At 48.2% G+C, this 20,503-nt stretch overlaps 1 protein-coding gene across 3 annotated transcripts in view; it reads left to right on the top strand.

The window, feature by feature from the left end:
• Positions 1-20,503, top strand: part of TOX2 (TOX high mobility group box family member 2) — a 136,919-nt gene that overhangs the window by 58,179 nt on the left and 58,237 nt on the right. For all 3 annotated transcript variants that reach the window (XM_080557880.1, XM_080557878.1, XM_080557879.1), the window contains exon 2: positions 2,348-2,413. In XM_080557880.1, the coding sequence (XP_080414006.1) occupies positions 2,363-2,413 (51 nt within the window). In that variant the 5' untranslated portion in view covers positions 2,348-2,362. The remainder of the gene's footprint in view (positions 1-2,347; positions 2,414-20,503) is intronic.

Genomic DNA, 20,503 nt, shown 5'->3' with positions numbered 1-20,503 from the left:
CCAATCAGCAGTGAGGAAGTTCCAAAGTTTCCATCGCATTTCAAGCCTTGATTTTCAGGCTCGCTGCTCAGGCTGGCAATCAGAGGCGCAGTAATTTTGAAGGCAGGATTCATTACCGTTATTATGAAGGCATAAAGGGCAGAAGGAAGTGTGGAATGGAGGTAGGAATGGTAAAAAGCCATAAAAAATACATTCTGACAAACAGAGAACGAAGAGTGCTCTTCCTGCCCTGGACCTCACCAGTTAAAGACACTTTTTGTTTTCTGAATATGGCTTTGCAGGTGACTTTTGTTTTCTGGAGAAGAGCTGTTTCAAGCAGGTCTTAGCCTACATCTCTGAAATACTGTGCTGAAGAGGGCAAAAGTGAGGTGTGTGTGTGCGAGTTTGGGGAGGAAGGGAGGGATGGACAGACTGACAGATGGACAGGTGGAATTATTTCCTCACTGAAATGTTTTACATCTGTTGTGGACTGCGTGCTAGAAAGCTCATGTTTGCCTCACCCAGCGCCTCCCACGATGCAGCAGTGGTTAAGCATCACACAGCCTTGGGGTGTCCCAGGCCAAAAACCTGGGTGTTTTTTTGGTGACGTGCTCCCAAAAAAGAGCTGAGGAGCAGGACCTCGGGGCCATAACTCTGCCTGTCCCCAAAAGGCGGTGCTGCTGCCATGCCACTGCCTTGTGCCACCCCTCCTGCACACTCAGCCTGGGCTGGCAGAGGGTTTTTAGGCTGCAGAGCTGATCGAGTCTGCACGTCTGGAAGCACGGCAGCTCCAGCTGGGAGCACGTTAGCAGCAGCCGGCTGTGCCGGCAGTCGTTTTACAGATGGAGGGAAATTCAGTTCAATGTGGCTCGCACCCGGCTGGCTTCTGGAATTGCTGCCAGTCCTGGAAAGCCTGTAGGGATGCTGGTGCTCGCAGCATCCCGCTGCTCCTTCCCCGCCGAGGGGTTTTAGGAAATCCTGTACACGCACACGGGTCCCCCTCTGTCCTGCTGTGGCCGCCACCACTATTAGTTGGTGAATTGCACGTGAGCTGCTGTAATTTTGCTGCTTTTAATTGGCTTGCTGTGCTATCCCAGAGGATGGTTTGGCAATTAGAGGGTGTCTGTGCACTCTGATGCCGAGCAGGGCTTTGCTAACTCTGCGGACTTTAATAGCTAATCCTGTGGTACTCAGAGAAATGGAAGTGTAATTAATAGTCTACACTGAAAACCTTCACCTGGTTTTATTTAGATTTCTCTTTTATTGTCCTTAATGTGGCCCGTTTCAGTTAAGGCATAACTGGTTATCAGCTTCATATTGGAGAGCAAGAGGACGTGTGCAGGGTGAACAATCTCCAATTCATCATCCGGCTTGTAAGGGCAAGAGGGCTGGCTCTTCCCCCTTGTTAAGTATATGGTGTCATTCGCAGCTGGTACCTTCATCCTTGTCTCAGGGGTGTTTTACGGCATATCCCGTTTTATTGCCGTAATTAATTTGTGAACTTTGCCTCCAGAACTGTCCCAGCTGCACTTTGAGCCGGAGACAACTCTGGAGGGTGTTTTCCCTTCATTTGGAGCAAGTGAACAGCTCCCGCTGCAGCTAATTAACGGGAACGGCTTTGTGGTTCTCCGTGGGGGTTTTGCAGGCTAATCGCTGGGTTTAGCAGGTCGCAGTGGGGTGAAGGCAGCAGGCACGCCTGCAGCAGCGAATGCGACCGTGCTCGGGATGCCCCCGCATCCCCATCCGCGGAGGTCGAGTCCTAGTGGGCAGGTGGGGGAAGAGGAGAAGGGGAGGAGAAGGAGAGGCGCCGCCTTGCACCCAGAGCTCGCAAACAACAGCAAACTGTCAGGGAGGAGAACTGGGCTCTGGGTGGACCCCCCAGTGCACCGTCCAGAGTGACTTTCTGCATTGCTGCCCTGGTGGTAAAGAAATAGGGATGTGTCTGGGAGAAGACTGGATGTGACCTGCCTGCCTTGGAAATTTCCGTGGATGGAAGTTGGCTTTTTATAGCTGATTGATGGTGTAGTGGGAATTTTAGCAGGAACTTCATTTCAGTGCTGCTTGCTTCTGGGCAGATCTGTGGATTTGCAGTTTTTCACATTTTCGGTTTATTTGTTTGAATTGGAGTGACTCGTTCTTTCATTTTGCTGAAAGAATTATCATAAACGTGTTATGTTACCACGTCCCACTGCAATAACAGCGAGGTATGTGAGCTCATACATGCTCAGAAGTACTCAAGGACCAGCTCAGGATTTCATTCTGGGAATCTTGGCTCTTTACATGAAGGGCCAGGAGGGCATTTGGGAAGCACATAACCCTGGCATGCAAATGACATTTCTCTAACTCTGACTTTCTTTTGCCGTTCTAGTTTGATGGGGAGAACATGTACATGGGAATGAACGACAATACCCAGGAGTTTCTATCAGCAAATCAGGTAAGCGTCGTTTTGCTTGGGTGGGCTGCGTGGGCAGGGTGGGTGAGATTTCCTAAGAGACCTAGGCCATGGCAAAGCCCAAATTGGGGGAGATCTCCATGAATCCACACTCCTGGGACATCAAGAGGGTCCACAGAGGTGGTCAGCATCCTTCGCTATAAACGAAGATGCAGTCGGTGTTTCTAGACGTGAGGTTTCCAGGCACTGTGTGTAGCTCAGGTGCCTCTCTCCATCCCTCACGTAGAGCATTTCCTGTAGCTGAAGGGGTCAACGGTTAGCTGGCCTGGGGAAAAGAAAGAAATCAAAGGCTTCCTGTTTTGGAGCTGCTTTGGACGCCACGTGGGGAGGACCAGAATAGAAGTGCTCACGTCTCACGGGGGGCCTGAGCAGAAGTGGCCGTTCAGGGGAGCCCTAAATACGTAAGCAGGTGCCGTGCCCTGCTGGGCGGTGAGAGCTTCAGCACGCGCCTACCTGTCTGCCCAGCTGGGAGGGGAGCGGTGGCCCCATCTGCGCTCTGCTGTGGTCCTCGGGGTAAAACTTCTGATCACAAGGGAAAATGCAAGTTTATCACTGATATTTTTAAGCATCCTGTTTTGGGGCTGAGCGAGGCACTTCGTTGTGTGGTCTTGTTGGCCGCAGCCACGTGTGTTGTAGGCTGTGATGAGTTCTGTGTGAACCTGATGCATTGCAAGGCAATGAAAGGCAACCGTGCGAGGCTTTCCATCCATCCCAAAATGCTGCTGGCTTCCTATTGCCCTGGAGCTGGCCTGAGTCACCTGGGGCGAGGTTTTGACACACTCCTGCTGCTAGCGTTGGGCAGTTGCCACAGCATCACTATAAATTGTGAAGCTAGCGAGTCATCCGTGGCATATAACTTGGGTACCAATGATGAAAAAAAAAATCTGTATATCAAACAGAATGAAAGCCTGTTGTTTGCCTTGTAGTGCGGGAGCACGTGAGCAGAGGGTTATTCTGGTGTAAGAGCTATTTCCAAGAGCATGGAAGGAATTGCAAAATTTGTGCTCTGGGGTGATTCCGCAGAACCAAACAGGTAGTCAACCAACAAAAGCCCTGCTCATGGTCAGAGCTGGGAATTGCCACAGGTTAAATAAAGGCAGAAAGGAACAGGGTGACCCCCAGGGGCTGCAGGTCGGGGTTCTGCCCTTTCCCACCCCATTCCTGTCCAGAGCATGCGGTTAGGACCCCATAAGGAGCACCTGTTTTAGATGCTCCACCTTCAAAACGAGTTTCCTCCGTGAAATGGACCCAAGTTGCATGGGTGACTGGAGAGCAATGGGAAGGAGCAGTGCTGTGGTGAGGCGGCATGGCTGGCCACATCGAGGGCGAGGAGGAGGAGGAGGGGTGACGTCCAAGGGAAAGCAGAGGTTATCGTGTCACAGAGGGCTTCCTCCGTCACCGCGTTGGTTCGCGGTGCGTATTTACCCTCACGTCATTGCTTGTTAACCATCACGTGCTTTACAGCACTGGTCATGACTTTATTACTAATAACGCGACTCTCCTATTTAACTGAGGGTTCCAGATGTTTATTATCATTTGCTCAACCTGGTGTAGCCTGAAAGAGTTTGTTAAGCAGCAGGAGTGCACTTTCACAATCCCCTTTGGGAGGCAGCTAACTCACCAGCCCCTAGCTGCCCATGCAGCCCGGGCGGGATAGTGCTTGGCCCTCAGCATCCTTGGGGACAAAGACAAATCCCACACGCTAATTACAGGAGCTATTGCACTGTAATTGATGGGCACGGTGTTTTTTCCCTCCGTTTTCATCCTAAGCCACTCGGTCACGCTGTGCACCGTCAGGCACCGCCGCTGTGGATGGAGCTCCACCAGGGCTGGATGCTCACGCTCGTCTGGGTTGAACTTGCCTTTTGCTTCTGGATCTGTAGTTTGCATTGCCTGGTGATTCTTCTTTCAAAATGCCAAGAAGGAGTTAGGTGGAAAGCAGAACTCAGTTTATCACCTCTCCCCCCATTTAAATGGCTCCTGTCTGTCAGGGTAATGCTTTGCACTTTCTGTCCTGAGACGCAGCACTTGCTTAAGCTCTGGAGTCATCCCTTCCCATCACACAGATAAGGATAAGGCTATTCTCATTTTATAAGTAGAGCTGCAGAGTCTGTGGTTAGGGCTGCCCTGGTGCTGAGCACTCCTTGGAAAGCATTGCGGAGCTGCAGCATCCCAACATCAGCCTTATCACAGCCCCTTGCACAGTTTTCATCCTAAGCAGCTTCTGCAGCATCTCATGGCAAGCGGGTGGCGCAGCCCGGACGGCTTCCCTCGCCTTCAGCTCCTGCACTGCTGAGCTGCTAACTTGTGAGAACAAGCGCTGCCATGAACATTTTAAAGCCAGCTGATCTGCTTTCTCCCTTAATCTTCCTTTATGTGATTGCTTGTGTGCTATAGTCTGCGTTTCTTGTTTTCATCCCAAAAGGGGTTTGTCTCAGCTGAGAGCTAAATGCAGAAATACAGGAGCCTAAAACACAATGAGGGCGCTGACAGATCCGCACCCGCGCCGGCACAGGCTGCTTGGGGAAGATAATTCCTCTTGTTCCATCAAATAACAGGGACATTTGACCCCAGAAATGAGTCAAATGTGAAATGTAACTCAACCCCCAGCAGGGTCCAGAGCATAAATGCAACCTGACATCTGATCACACAGTCACGGACATTTGACCCCCGAGATGAGTGAGGTATCTGTTGTGTCTCCCAAAGTCGGCAGAGCATCATTCCTCACCCCTGCCAATTTTCTTTCTTTCCCCGCCCCCCAAACAAAGACAAGGAATTAATGCAAAATCCCAGGGAATGCACAGAACCCAAGCCAGGCGACGTACCATGACAGATGAGTAGAAATGCAATGGTGCTGTCAAAAGAAAAGAAAAACACCTGCGCAATCAATAAGAGAAGGTGTTTATTAACGCCTTTTTGATGGGGAAAGTAACCCCAGGAAGGGCGAAATGTGTAATTGGGTGGTAATAGGATTGTGTGTGTTTGGCTTTGAGACACAGGGACCCCGTCAGCGTGGCAGCAATGCCATCGAGGAAAGCCTTGATGGGTGCATTTGCCAGATTTCTCCCCTCTCCTCACTTTTCTCTGGCTGCTCCTGGGGCAATGGGTGCTTCAAAGGAGGGAAGAGCTCATTAGTTAGCACCGGGCATTTTTGATCCTAATCCCAGGAGCTTTCTGTACACAGCTTGTTCCAGCTGAGCAGCACGCTGGTTTCTGTTCTGACAAGTTAATTTGTGCAACTCCTCGTGCAAATGCTGTGTTATGCATCAGGGTAGTTTATGCAAGCCGGAAAGCTGCACTGGCACAAGCAGCTCCTTACCTTTGTGCCTGAGAGCACAGCAAGGACCCCGCCGCTGTACCCGTGGGTGTTAAAATCTTCTGGTTCATACGGACACAGCATTTCCACGTGGCAGCGTGTGCGTGAAGTAAAGGTGGAGTTTCCTCTTGCTGCGTGTGAGTTGGCAGGAACTCGGCTGAACACAGCGCACCGAGGGCAAAGGAGTTAAGAGAGGTTTTGTTTGTCACGCACACACGTCTACATCTGTCTTCAGATGTGTCCCTGTGTAAATGTTATCGTGGAGTCATACATGCCTGCCCATTCCTGCACACATGGAATCCGTCTGCGTGTCTGTGTGCTTGGATGTGTATAAATCAACATTTATCTACTGCATCTATTGCCCTTTATCTGTTTATCTCCATACATCTTCAAGCTGGGGGCTGTATTAGCCATAATAGATACAGTGAGTCGCTGATCTGGTGGGTCAAATGGTCAGGGCTCCTTGATCAGCCGTCAGGATACATTACAGCAGGGCCTCCGGTGGGGCTTGAATTACAACTTACATTTGACTCATTTCTGGGGTCAAAACGTCCCTCTTATTTGACCGAATGACAGAAATTGTATAATTTGTAAATATCCCTGAGCCATATGTGCTCTGAGTGCCACTCTAATGTGTTTTATAAAGGCACAGCTGTCTTGGTGACTTATTTAAAATGGGATTTTGAAGTAGTGTTCTTGCCATTTAATGTCCTCAATTCAGGGTTACACAAGGTTTATCAAATCATAAATAACGTTTAGGACATTCATTTTAGCATAACAATAGGTTTGCTAGTTATAAGGAACTGGACGTTACAATAAAGCTGTGTTTGGTAAATAAGCAATAATGTAGAAAGCAAGCGATGGCATAATTAGAAATTAATGACGGTGAGGGAAGCCGCAGATACCTTCCTGGCATACTGGGAGTGCTCCAGACGAGACAGAGCTCATCCTGGCAGCCTCCGCTATAAAACATGCCATCAAACCTTGTCACAATCCTGGCAGACGCACAGCACTCCCACCTCCCGGGCCTCCCACCCATCTCGGCTGAGTTGCAGAAAAATGTCAACAGTTGATAAAATAAAACCAGTCCCCAGCAGGTACGAGCGCGGATGGTCCTCGTCCACGCTGGGAACCGTGGAGCTGGAGCCATGCGTCGCAAGGTGGCCGTGGAGCCACCACTTGTGAGGGCAATTAGGTACTGCTAATGAAGGCACTGGTCATCCTCCCCTTACGGCAGCTCCGTCCTCCCTGCCAGGAGCTGTGGGGCAGGACCAACGAGGACATTTCCCCCTGTGGTTTGCCCTCCACCAGTGGCTTTGGTAAGGATGCTGCATTGCTGGCAGCGCGATTGCTCGGGTGTAGCGTGTTGGCTGGTCCCTGACCCACCAGGACTTGGCATTTGGCAAGGATTTGGCAGCAATCTGTTCGTCCGTGTTGTCTGAGGCTCCTGAGTGCAGCAGGGTGCTCATGGTGGCCTCAGCTCTGGGATTCCTCCAGAAAAAAGGCTGGAATAAGCCAGCAGACCGTGCTCCTGGCTGAGCAATGCCTTGGGTGAGCCTTCTCGTGACTTGGCCTGCTGCAGACTACACAGCACAGTGGCAGAGAATTCAGGGCCCACCGTCAGGTTATTCTTGGTACAACTTCCATTCGGGTTCCCCGAGGAACTTGTTAGGTTCCTAAGGAGTCTGATGAGTCTTTGTGTCTGAAGAAACTTGGGTTCATTTTAAATTGGACAGACGTATCTCAGGGTCTTCATGCTCTATTGCTCTCGGCTGTATATTGGCTTGTTCTGCTGATCACGGGAACAGAGGATGGTCAGAGGATGGTCACTGTTAGAGAAAATCATTAACACAAGTAGAAGGGTGTAAAAGAGGGGGTCCTGGCCCCAGGCATGGAGAACTCCCGAATGTCCACCAGTGCCATGCTCCTTGGATTTGACTCTCTGTCTCTCTCTCCCTCTTTTAAGACCCTGGTGAAGAGAAGTGAGCTTTGCACCAGCCTGAAGTTGAAAGAAAAGCTTGAACTGAGCTGGCAGCACAGTGGAAGTAGAAGCTGGAGTGCGCGGTGCAGCAGGCACCTGTACTGAGATACAGGTTTTGCTCTTTCCCTGCTGTTCTTAGAGTAATACTGTGTAATTTCATACGTTGTGCTAGAGAATAAAAAATAGAGGGAAGACATTGATAGATATTAAATGCCCTTCTCAGCAGACAATTCGTGAGAAATCTCATGTACTATTTTAGAATGAACAATAGAGTGGTACATGTCATTTATTATAATCAGCAGCTAATGGAAACCCTTCCAGATGGGGTTCTGGAGGTGAGCACAGCTAGAGCTGATGATCCAGGCTCGTGAATTTTGCATGAACTCTTAGGTGACAGTGAAATTTTTGAGTGATGCAGTCAGGAAGCAGTTCCTGTAACTTCATGTTGGCAACAGAAGCTTCCATTGCTGGTGTTGGGTTGGCTGTGGTATTTATACAAACAATAATAATAAAAAAAATCCCTTGGTGTTACAAGCAGAGCATCATCTTCAGCCCTTGGTCTCAAAGGATTCCTAAGTTGTTAACAATAAGGTGTTTGAAAAATAGCCACCAAGCATCATAGAGTGAAAAGCTAATGTAACCGAGCAGTTCCTAGACCAAATTAATAGTCTCTGTTCCTATTGCATTTTCTCTGGGGAAAGACAGAATAGCATCTTATACAACTGAGGAGATTGTCAGGTGGTATGGAGAGTGCCTCCTAGGGACAGAAAGCTCAGAGGTTGTTGTGGTGGTTGAATTTCATGCACAGAGAAACATTTCACCAATGAACCCACATTCTGAAATAGATTTAGAGGTGGGGGCAAAGGCAGGAGGGAGAATGAGACCCAGGATGCGTTGAAGCAGTGGTCAGATAGCAGAAGAACGGCAGCGTCCTCTGCTCCTTCGAGCTCTCCCAGGTGCAGCCAGCTAGCCCTCGGGTCCGTCCAGCAGCAAGCTTGTTTTCTCTTTCCAGTGTCTTCCAAATCTTTTTCTGGGTTCTGAACCAGCTCAAAGATTGTACTTGACCCAAAGGTAAGAGTCTCCGTATTAAGCAGCACACCTGCAGGTAGTCCTCAGTCTGAGGGGGTGCATGATCAAAATGTGCACAGGGATCTTCACAGCTTCATCTGATCTGCCTTAACAGTGAGGAAGTCTGTAATCAGGCAAGCGTCAATAATAAAATGGCAATCAATGCAGAGGAGCATTCCAGAGCTGGAGGCAGCACAGCTCCAGCCCTTGGTGGGTCCCTGGGGCTGGTGGAGCTTGGTGGGCGCGAGGAGCAGCAGGGCGATGTGCATCCCACTGGGACAGCACCTGCTGCTGCTGCTTCCTGACCCAAAGTCCTACACAGAGAAAATACTGATACTGGGAGGAGATCTGGAGGGGTGGATGCCTGAATGTTGTTTTTTTTCTGGGTCCCAACACACCATGATGCTTCTCAACGGGGCTGAAGGAATTGAGCACCTGAGGTCCCACCTTGTGCGCTGCAGGACACAGGAGGGGGGTAACTGGGACTGCTGCACAGCACAAGCTGGGGGCCACAGCTGAGCTCTGGTCAGTCGCAGTCACGTCAAAGGGATCTGCTGGTGTGCGGGGGGACTCCCATGGCATGGGGACTGCCTCATCCCGCTCGTCTCCGAAATTGCCCACCGTGACACAGCGTGACACGGAGCCAGGGCCTCCTGTGCTCGCGACTGGTGCTGAGCTCTGATAGCAGCTGTGATGAGCAAGGTTTTCTGCTGCGTCCTGTCGGGGCGTTGGTTTTGGCTCCTGTTTGTGAACACAGAGGTTTGTTTGCTTCTGGGATGGACCTCTGGGGAGTGGCTTTGGAAAATTGTTTTTGTTTGGGCAAATGTAGCATGGTGAGCTGCAGAAGTATGAGAAAAAACCTGGCCCAGTGCTCTTGGGATTTCCTTTCCCAACTGATTGATCACTTCTCCTGCTCCTATGCCTGTGTTTGGGTCTGCAGTCACTGCGGGGTGATTAAGTGGGGAGCCACTTACTTCCAGCAGGAAAACATCATTTTCCACTTCGGGTTTGGATGGAGGCCTGTGCAAACAGGAAGGCACCTCCGTGGCCGCAGAACAAGCCCTTTTGCTCCCTGACAGCATGGGGCTGCCCTGGGTGCTTGCAGGGTGGGCTCAGCTCCAGCCCTGCGCTGGCCCGACCGGCAGCAGAGAACCTCAGGGTTACGGATCCCAAGTGCAGCCATCCAGCTGCTTATGCTCAGGTTCCTGTCTTTGCTCCAGCACCTATGCGCTCAGGCAGCTTGGCAGGACAGCGGACCTGAATTTTTATCCAGAAGTGGATATTTTATCTTTTTATCCAGGCTGCTCACCTGTGAGCATGATGCAGTTGTCAAGCCCCAGCTGCTCTAACAAGGCGGTGGAACCTCATGGGGAGCGAACCTGCGAGGAGGGGCTGGCACGCGGAGGGAGGGGTGGTTGTGTTTGCTTTTCTGCTTCTGCTGTGGGATCTGTGTAGCAGAGCCCTGTGGCATCGCCCTTCTTGAAGCCTGAGCAGCCCTGGTTGGGTGCAGCCAGCAGGTACCAGGCAGGGGAGCATGCCTACCATGGGTACCTGGGTAGAAGAGCATGCCTACCATGGGTGCGCAGGCAGGAGAGCATGTAAAGCGGGTACCCAGGATGGGAGCACGCACCAGGGGTGCCCAGGCAGGGAGTGTGCGATGCAGGTACCCATGAGAGGAGCAGCGCGGGCCCTCAGGAGGGGAGCGTGTGTACCGCCAGCCCTACGGGGCTCTGCTGCCCTGGGGAGCGCTTGGGTCTTTCCCTGCCAGGTGAGGCACCAGGCCGGGCTGGTGGAGCTGAGATGGGAACTGAAAGCCAGAAAGGATCTGGGATGATGGCTTGAAAGGTGGCAAAGCTGACTCCGAGCGCTGCGTTTAGCCCGTGTGCCCGCCACCTGTATCACGGCTCTGCCAACAGACCTTGTGGGTCTTCTTCGTCGGTGACGCTGCTGTCGTGACCAGCAGGCTCCGAGCAAGCCTGGATTAGATTTATCTCAGACTGGGAAATTTATCAGCAGTCATCAAAAGCGTCTGCGCTGAAGCTGTATGCTCAGGTCTATGCATTTGTGTACACTGTAAAGGACAAAATATGACTTGGCTTTTATTACTTTAATTAAAACATGAGTGAAGTGTATGAGATTCGTATTAAATTGTATTTTCCTGGCTGCTGTGTGAAGGGCTAACTGATCTGATTACCATGAAGATTACAAACTATCAAAGTGAAAAAGAGCTTTTTGCAAGTATTTCATATTAAACCTTCAAACATAACACTTTAAGAATAATTATGGTTGTATTACTGGAAAATGATTCATGAATTCTGAATAAATATAAGACCCTTAAAGGGAAATGTTCCAAGACCACAGTTTTCGTTCCAATCTGATGAAATTTAGTATCATTTTGCAGCTGTAGAATAAAATGGAAAAAAAAATATGTACATAGACTGTATTGAGTATATGTCGGACTAAACTAATGAGATTTTTTTCATCAACTCTAAGCACGCACATAGACAAATGGAATAGCCATTCTCATTTTCTATAATAGAAAGCACCAAAAGAGAAGGCAGAAAGGATCTTACTGTTCACAAGTCTTTATTCTACCCTTGATTGTTAAATAATATATTTTAAGTTCTCATATCTCGACTGCAGAATGTTTGAACTGACGTTAATGGGTATATGAGAGAAAGGAGCCAGCTAAAAGAAAAAAAAGTAGGGAAGGGCTAGGATTGGGAATTTTATTAGTATTCCCAGTGGGCTGTAATAAAGATACTTTTCACACAATACAGTGAATGTTTACAGCAGACAATTTAGTTTCCTTCCAACAATTATGAGAGAAATTGAATCTCAGGAAATGTTAGTTTTCTCTAAAATTAGACATAACAATAAAGATACCCCTGCAATTTTATTAAGGAGGGAAGAAAAGAAAAGCCATCAGTCTCTGGAAGACAATTTAGCAAATTTATTTTAAGTATTCCAGCTGACTTCTAAGCCAAACAAGACAGCTACGTGGCCAAGCCCCGTGCCAGGGACTGCTTTTCTCTTGAGGAGCTTTTTTTGCCAGGCTCCAGCAATTCCCAGCACATTTTGGAAACGAGTACCCAAAAGGTGCCCGTTTCCACCGTGGACCCTGCTGGTGTAGGAGCTGCATTGCATAAAATCAAGAGGGTGTTTGCTCACCCGAGTGTTGAAAGCTGTGTGTTTCTGCATGAACATTTGCACGCCTTCTTGCAGGTGCACTTAACTTGGATGCTTGGGCACATGCGGTGTTCCATCCACGCCGTGCACGAGTGCTCTGCGTGCAGTCACGTGTGGGTTTGTACGCATGAAGGACTAGCTAGAAAAACCCCACAAGCTCAGACTTCTAAGTTTTTCCCAAGAAAATTGGTCATGAAATGTCAAGAGGGAGAACTGCAGGGAGCCAATCGAAATTATTGGGTACTCGAATGCAACTTCAGGAATGAATTCATCGTGCTTGCACAGGGATGCTGGGATCAAACAAGGAAAGCTGCTCTGGAAAACGCAGAAAACTCTGCAGCTCTTTGAGCAGCTCGTGCTAGGACATTTAATTGTTGAAACCCTGAGTGCTGCCATTTGAAGACGCAGTGCGAGTCCTCTGCTTTTCCTGGTTTCCAGACTTCTGTATCAGGGATGTGCTGTGTGTTAGAAATACCCAACCTCTGCTCGTGTGGTTTTTGTTGTTTCCGTGCAATTCTTGGTTGCCAACTTCTGTCTCATGGATTCCAATCTGGAAAGGGATTTCTGTTGTTTGATAGCAAGAATAGGAATGGGAGGAGAAACAGTGAAAGCTTGCAGCGTAGCTTCTTTAGCAATCTCCCTTGAGAAGATCTGGACCATTTTGGTCGTATTTGAGCAGGACCTCGAATGATGCTTTTTGGTAACACCCAGCAGGACTCTGGGGTACCCAGTTTGGTGCCACTATGACCAATACAAGCACTCATCTCTGAGTTTGTGGAAATACTTAGGTCTTGCCGGGACTTGGGTTTGAAAGATGGTAGTGGAAGCCCTAGAGTATGCTGGGTGAATCTGAATTTTTACCTTGGGGTCGGTGTTCTGGCTTTGTTACCTGCAGCCCTGCTGTGTTCAGAGCCTCCTGCAGGTTAGCAGGACCAGGTTTCTGGTTTTGGACCTTCCACCTCTGTCCATCTCCCTTGGGACAGTTCAGGTTCCACCTGGCATGTTGTAAACAAGTAAAAATAATAGAAGAACCTCTCCAGCTGCTTAACGAATGAAGTGTTTCAGTTATTTTGCCCTCCAGATAGCTGGGGTTGGTTGTCTGTGGATGCAGCTGCTAATGAAGCTCCTCCCGTCTCGTGCCTTGTGTGTTGGGTTGGGTTTTTCATGGTGTTGGGATGACAACGACCATGCTGGTGTTGATGTGAGTCCTCTTGCACCTTCACTTCCTCTGCAATGCTCATCCCTGTGTCAACGAGTGCTCTGCATTGTCTCCAGAGCTGCCAGTGCCCACAGCTCTCCTTTCTCACCATGAGCATGGGGGCTAACCCCAGCTGCGGACTCCTGGCTCTGACCAGCATGTTGGTGGCCCAGCTGTCCTTCTAAGTAGATGATTGTCATCATTTCAGGAAAACAGAGGTATTTTAGTTGTTAATTTGATTATTTTCATTTTTCTCTTCCTCCTGAAAGGATGATACCTGCCCTAGCTACTCATTTTGTCCAGGTCACTTAATGCTTTAGATGGTGTTTGATGAGCATCTGTGATTTAAGACTCACAGCAATGTGTGTGTTCCTGGCTTTTTTTAGATACCACACATAAGCCTGTTTTTATTAAAAAAAAAAAGAGAGAATTGTTAAAGATAAAATCTGCTTGTTTCCCAAAATTCACATATTGGAGGCTTAAGGCTGAGATTTTCACACCTACACAGGGGATTTGGATACTTGGCCATGCACCATGTTACAGTTCACACAATTTTGTCATGAGTCTCTTGGTGCTTCATGCTTTCCCTAACAGCCCGGCACCTTTGTGCTCTTGTGACATGACAGCTTCTGCTTTGGATAAGTGCGTAAATGAATAAATTCTGGCACTTGTGGTTGTGGAGAAAGGCTTGTAACTGTGGCTCTGAGCAGCTCAGTAAACTCAAAAGAAGGAGAGAGAGATCCTAGGTGATGTTCTTGATATCTCATGGACAGGGAGGGCTGGCGCATGGATGAGTTTTGTGTACTTAGGGTCTGCAAGGAGCGAACCATCCCAATCCCATAGGAAATCTTTAGTTTCTCCTTTGCCCTACCAACCTGGGTTATATTTAGCTACAAACCAACATTGCCTGGCCTGGCTTTGGTGGAGGCAGCACCCACCTGAGCCTAGTCCTTGAGCTTGAAATCAGGGCAATGCTCTCTCCGTCTTGTCTCGGGATTGACTTGCAAAACCGACTCAGAGGTGCCTGGCTTTGGCGCTTCACCTTCACAGGGCCAAATTCTGGGGCTGAGGGTCTTCAGGATATCGTGGGAGGCTGATCTGTTGCTCTGGGGCTCTCCGTTAATTTCCTTTTCCCATTTCGACAACTTCCTGGCAGTCTGAAATGTTTCTATGGGATGGGCTGATAAAGGATTTCAAGTTCCTTTTGGGCATGGGAGGAGAGAGGAGAGGGGAGAAAGTGGCATTTCACAAAGCATTGATATGTTTTTAATTTTAATAAAAATAAAAGAACGAGGTAAGCAGCACCTTAGCTGCTAAGGTGACAGGCGCTTAAGGAACGCTGAATAAATACATAAAACATATTTGCTGAAGGCATTTGTCATTGGAAGTTTAAACATTAAACACGCCTGCTTCGCCTGATACTGTAATAAAGCAAGGATGTTCGAAAAGCCATTAGTGGTGCTCTGACTACAGCTTTACATCGTCACTGGATGTACCACGGAAGCCGCATCATATCAGCGATGCCTCAGCAAGTTTTGCACCCAGAAGGAAAAGTAGGTGAATTCTGGGGCGGATTTCAATGTAGCCTTGGTCTTCTTTTTGTAGTCCATAGTTTCATGCTGACTGTTTTGGTATTGTTTCCTCACGAAGTGCTGGGGCACATCTGTGTGAGACAGCATCTCTGCCATTGTCCCGGTCAGCCCAGGCTGAACAAGAGCTGCCTCCGGGCCTGGTGGCACAAATAAGCAGGTTTGTGTCTTTACTTTTTTAAATTACAGGCTAAGGAGGAACACAGATACTCAATCCATTAAGAAATAACTAGGTGGGTGATTCACTACCATTTGTGTAAATGGCGCTAACTCTGGTCTGCCTGCACAATTTATTAATACTTCACGGGAGGAAAAAAAAATTATTTTAATCTCATAATGGATGATGAGCTGTGAAATTGCTTCTGCAGCAGCTGGGCACCCTGGGGGAGGTGCTAGCTCGCACCACATTATGCAAGTTCTCCCCACATCCATGCCTTCCTCGTGCTAATCACACACGTCAAGTCCGGGCGATGGGGAGGGGGCTGCCTCTGCTGCTCTTGCATTTTATTACCTTTTTTCTTCATACACACATACAATTACTGCTCAATTTGCTTTGGGGTCCCAAGTGTGAATTTGGAAGTGCGTGGGCTCAAAGTCCAAGCACATTCGTGGTGAGTGATGCTTTGGGCTTCAAAGGTCCCAGCCCTGGCTCACATTAAGTAACCAGAAATTTAGCAAACACACTGGGGCTGCCCCCAGTCTGTGACTTCATCTGGCTCTTACCCTCCCTTCTCAGGCAAGAGTACCAAGAGCAGGTACTGTTGAGCAGCTTTGCTCTGCCTTCATAGGCTTGGACTGGGATCGTGAGTGGTGCCGGTGCTCTGAATGCTGTGGAGTTTAGTCTGAGTACTGAGATGGCACTTACCATAAAGGCAGGTGGGCGGGTGGCACAGGGCTTTGTTTGCAAATTTGTCTTTGCTGATAAAAAAAGAAAGCATAGAACACAGAGTGGTTTGGGTTGGAAGGGACCTTAAAGCCCACTCAGGCCCAACCCCTGCCACGGGGTGCATGCCACCTCTGCTGCCCATGTGCATGGCTAGGGCCTGTCTTTTGAGATAAAACTGAAAAGCGTACTACTACAAAGCACCCATATGAAGTGTGGCACAAAGGCTTTCTACCCTTAACCACACGTTTTCAGTTTTAAACACAAGGGAAATGTGAAGATGAAAACTGAAAGGGGACGAGTATGGTGCTGAATATAGTTTTCTTCCTGCTCTGGGTCTTTCTTGCTCAAACGAAGCCAGGCTGAATTAATTTCTTAGAGTGCTTTTCTCTAATTCTTCCCTGCATGCACTCCATTACTGTTTTCAGGCTGCCTTATCTCTTGACCTGCTTACAGTACATTATACATCATTATGTAATGCACCCTTGGCTCAACGCGAAATACCAAATCCATCCAGTCCAACAATGAATTTCTGTGAAGTGCGCTGATCTTATTATGCAAGTTCAGTATGCCATGAGACAAAAAAGGCAATTATGTAAAATCCGTACTCCTCAAATAATTCCCAGAAATGCATGATATTCTTGAGTAGACTATTATCATATTCCTTGTATTGACTTCCAGCCAAGAGACCAGGAAAGCAAGGAGAAGAGTTTATATTTGGCTGGCCCAGTCAGTCTAATTTTAGATCCCCATGGCTCCTCTCTCACTGGGCTCACAGTCCCTCCAGAATATATTTTAAAATCAAGCAAAATCATTATATACAATTGTAAGGAGGCTGATTGTAAGACAGATGACAGAGGATATGCTTTGCTGACACGGAACAGAGCTTGCACATCTCCTAGCTTCCCCTGGAGCACTGCCATGTTTGCTTTGAAAGACTAGGTAAGAATAGCTACAAAAACATGCTGAAATGAGACAGTTCTCTCCTATCAACAAGGAGGGCAGATATTGAAGCTAAATATTGCTACAGGTCATCCAGGAGCAACTGTGCATCAGATATGCCTCATAGTCCTGGTCCTGCTTTATGAAGACAGAATAAAGGGTTTTCAGGAGCTCCAGTTATTGCCAGTGTTTGCATAAGCCAATGTTGAAGGCTTGTGACAATGCTGTCAGCAGACTTTGAGCCTTACTACCCCTTGTATTTGGTTGGATGGTGAAGGTCTTAGCTGTAGGAACGTGGTGTTGCCTCCGGTGCTGGCCATGGGGATCAGACGTGGCACCTCCACGTGGGTCCCGTCGTGGCTCAGGACAGCATGGGGCAATGCCCAGCCACGCTCTGACTCAGAAATCTGGCATCTCAGAGAAGTAACAGCAGCAAATCTGCAAAGCAGTAGTTTGGGGCATATTCTGTAAGGAGCACAGGGAGCTACCTGCTGCTGGATGTTGTTTTCAAGAACCTAAAGGTAATGTAAGGAGGTGGAAGGATGGTAAAAACAGGTGAGAGAGGTGGAATGGAGAGGTATGAGCTGTTCTGGTCTCTGAGGAGCTTCAGGGAGTGTTCTCCAGCGATTTGTATCTCCTTCAAAATGCTGGCTAATTTTTAGGTCCGTGTGCTTGCCCAGAAGAACCACTGATCTGACTGAGTTTTTGGGAGGACAGTACGTGGTTGTGGGTTCCCACCCCTCCCTGCAAGCAGGTCCTGGGCTTTTCTGCCCAGGGTGCAGAACGAAAGGAGGAAGGGTTGAGAGCTGTGGTGGATTGCATTTTTCTTCCTCTTTATTCCTGGGGGTAACTACTTCCAAAACTCATTTCTGCCTGTGTCACTGGGGACTGAGGTTTCTTCCTTCCTTCAGAAGGATAACGCAGCATTACCAATCCTTTATATACTGCTGCATGCTGCTCCCGTGCATGTCTGTCTGCCTTTATGGTATCTGTAACCTTTTCTTGAACCAGAGATTTTCCTGAACCAGAGCCCTTTGGGATCAGTGTGGGTTTTCCTGGATACATTTTTAATAAACACAATAATTTGACTGCACGCCCATTACCTACCCCTGTTTGTTCTATGGGATAGTCATTTCCATGCCTGCAAAAAACAGTAATTCATGGGGCAATCAGAGGAAGAATGACAACCAGGACAAAATTGGTATGTGCTGTGATAAGCTAGTCCATCTTCAGCATCATGCACTGTAGCTTTATGTATTGCCCATAAATAATGGCCTCGAAAAGATATTAAATCTTTAGGAAAAATCAAGTCTAATTGTAACTATATTTTTGTTTTTCATTTTGGTTTATGTACAGTATATGACTTTTGCAGAGACATTTTTATTCCAGGAAAATGACAGGGCAACAAGAAGCCATAATTGCACTGATTTTTAGAAGTGCCTGCATTACTACAGATCTGATGTACTGCAAGACATGAATCAGAAAAATTCTATTAAAAAATCTCTTGAATGGCTGACACAGGAGTATTATCCACGATGATTAATTTGACTTGGTCATTATGAACACAGACAAGTCTGACAAAATTGCATTTCATTCCCCACTGAATTCATAAAATCACTATACACATAATAAGAAGTTATAGTTGTGTGCTATCCACTATTCTTGACAGGATTCCAGTTCTGGATAAGATACTGATTAAAAAAAAAAAAAAAAAAGATGGGGGGAGTTGGGAGCCTTTTTAAAACCTACAATAGAGCTGATTTCTTTTGCTGTAAATTGTTCGTAGAACTCCATTATTTTTAGCTTTCTGTGGTGAGGTGGCGATGCAGGTCAACCACAGCTTGGACAATGTAAAAACTGAATATAAGATCAAGGCTTATTGGGGCCAAAGTGTGAATGTTTAGGACCCTGGTCTCTCCCTTCTGTGCACATGTGGTTTTATGAAACTTGTGTAAAAGGCTTTTTGTGCAGTGCCAAACTTGGCTGAAACCATCCAGGAGGCTCAGCTGTGAAGGCTCTGTAATTCCTTGGGATTTGTGTCTGTGGAAGAGGGGACAAAGCCCATGTAAAGCGAAGAGGTAAATGTCCAGCTCCATCCCAAGGTAGTGCTGCCTGGTGGCACTGAGGTGGAGCCTGGCTCTCTGCCTTCATTTGCTTTAGTGTGCAGAACCTGCATTGAAGCAATGAAAGGAGGAAACTCGGGGAACATTGAGGTGGTTGATCGGTTGTTCTTTGGGTGATCCAAGCATTTGTCTGGGCTTTCAGTCCTGCTCTGCAGGTGAGGAAAAGGAACACAGAGAGAGGTACCAGCAGGCCAGCAGGACCCAGCTTGCTGTCGCTGCCTCCTGCCCTGCTGGGCTCCCAGCCTCGCGGCGTGCCTGAAGGTTGCTGGAGGCTGTGCAGACACAGCCGGTGCACATTTATGTTCGTTTATGTTCATTTATGTCCTTACGTTAAGGTTTCGTTTGTCCCTTTTCAACTGCATTCCCTCAGTCAAAAACCTGAGCACGTGAAAATGGATGTAAAGGGGCCTGGGAATGCTTCAAAGACAATTTGTAGTTAATAAATACTTCCTTACAGTATTTATCCAACTCTACCCAAGTAATTCATTGGCCCCGCTATTCACAGACAGGATCTCCATGTGCAAAGATGAGGCAAATCAATTTCCATTCCTAAGCCCCAGAGCCACTGACGTGGAAAATCAGCGCTGCTTCGTGCCTTGGCACGGGGCTCTGGAAGGCGCGGGTGGGAACGCAGCCCGGGGCGTCCCCGCTCGGGGAGCACCGAGCTGTTTGCCCTGCCAGCCCCCTCGTTCCTCTGGGGTTTGCAGCATCTGGGTGATTTCCATCTTCTCCTGCCACCCGAGCCAATGGTGCTGCCCCTCTGGCTTTGGTGCTTCATGCTGAGTAGAGAAACTCCACATGTGCAGTTCATGTGCAGGAGAAATGCATCAAAATTCCCTTCTTGCAAATGTTGTTGTGACGGTGCTGAGCAGCGTGTGTGTGGTAGGAGAGCTGTTCGGAGTCTTGCAAGGAAGTAGGGGGATGCTTGATGTCATTGAGCATTGGTTTTCTTTTTTTTATTATTATTCTGTTTGGACTCTTTTTTCCTCTTTATATGGCTCAGGATCTTCTCTTAACTTGGTGTGTCAAGCTTGTGTGGGATGAGCACTGGCACAGAGTGAATCCTTTTTGTACATTTGTAAGAGGAATCGGGAAAGTCTGTATGAAAAGCCCATGTGTTTATCTGGCTGGTCCCATGCACCATCCAGCCTTGGCACACAAACACCCCAAACAGCCCCACGTTGTGCCGCTGTCCCTACACCACCCAACCTCCGTGTCCTCTGTGCTCTTCACGTGCACCCCGAGCACAAGCTGTGGTGGCATGCCCTTGGTCACCCCGTTCAGCACCACAAATAGCCATGTTTTCCTTGCTTTGCAGACTTCCCAGTCTGGTTTTGGTTTGCTTAGACCAAATCTGTCCTACCTAATGTCTGAAATGCCCAGAGGGTCATGGTCCTAAGGCAGTAAGCTCTTGTGTTAGCTACGGGAAAAGCTTAGTGAGCAGGTGAGGGATGGTGCATAGTCCGTGCTGTTTTGTGCCATCTGGATGATTAGGGTGGGATGGATCACACCAGTCGATGTATTTCCTTGTACCTTACTGGGAATAAATTTTCTTTCTTAGGCTTGTATTTACTGTTGAGTGTTATTTGACAGGGCAAATATTTACCTGTGATAATGCTGCAAATCTCTATCGCTTCCACTGCGAATAATATTTCTCTGAATCAATGCTTGGCTGCGACTTCTGGATCCTCATGGATAATCACACAGAACATGACTCAGTGGAGAATTGGGGTCACTGGATGTTTGCCATGCTTCTGCGGAGAGCGGTTCCCAGGTCCTTGGT

This window comes from Anser brachyrhynchus, assembly GCF_964034855.1.
Source record: "Anser brachyrhynchus genome assembly, chromosome: 16".
Lineage (NCBI taxonomy): Eukaryota > Metazoa > Chordata > Aves > Anseriformes > Anatidae > Anser > Anser brachyrhynchus.
This window is presented reverse-complemented; position numbering and strand designations above follow the sequence as displayed.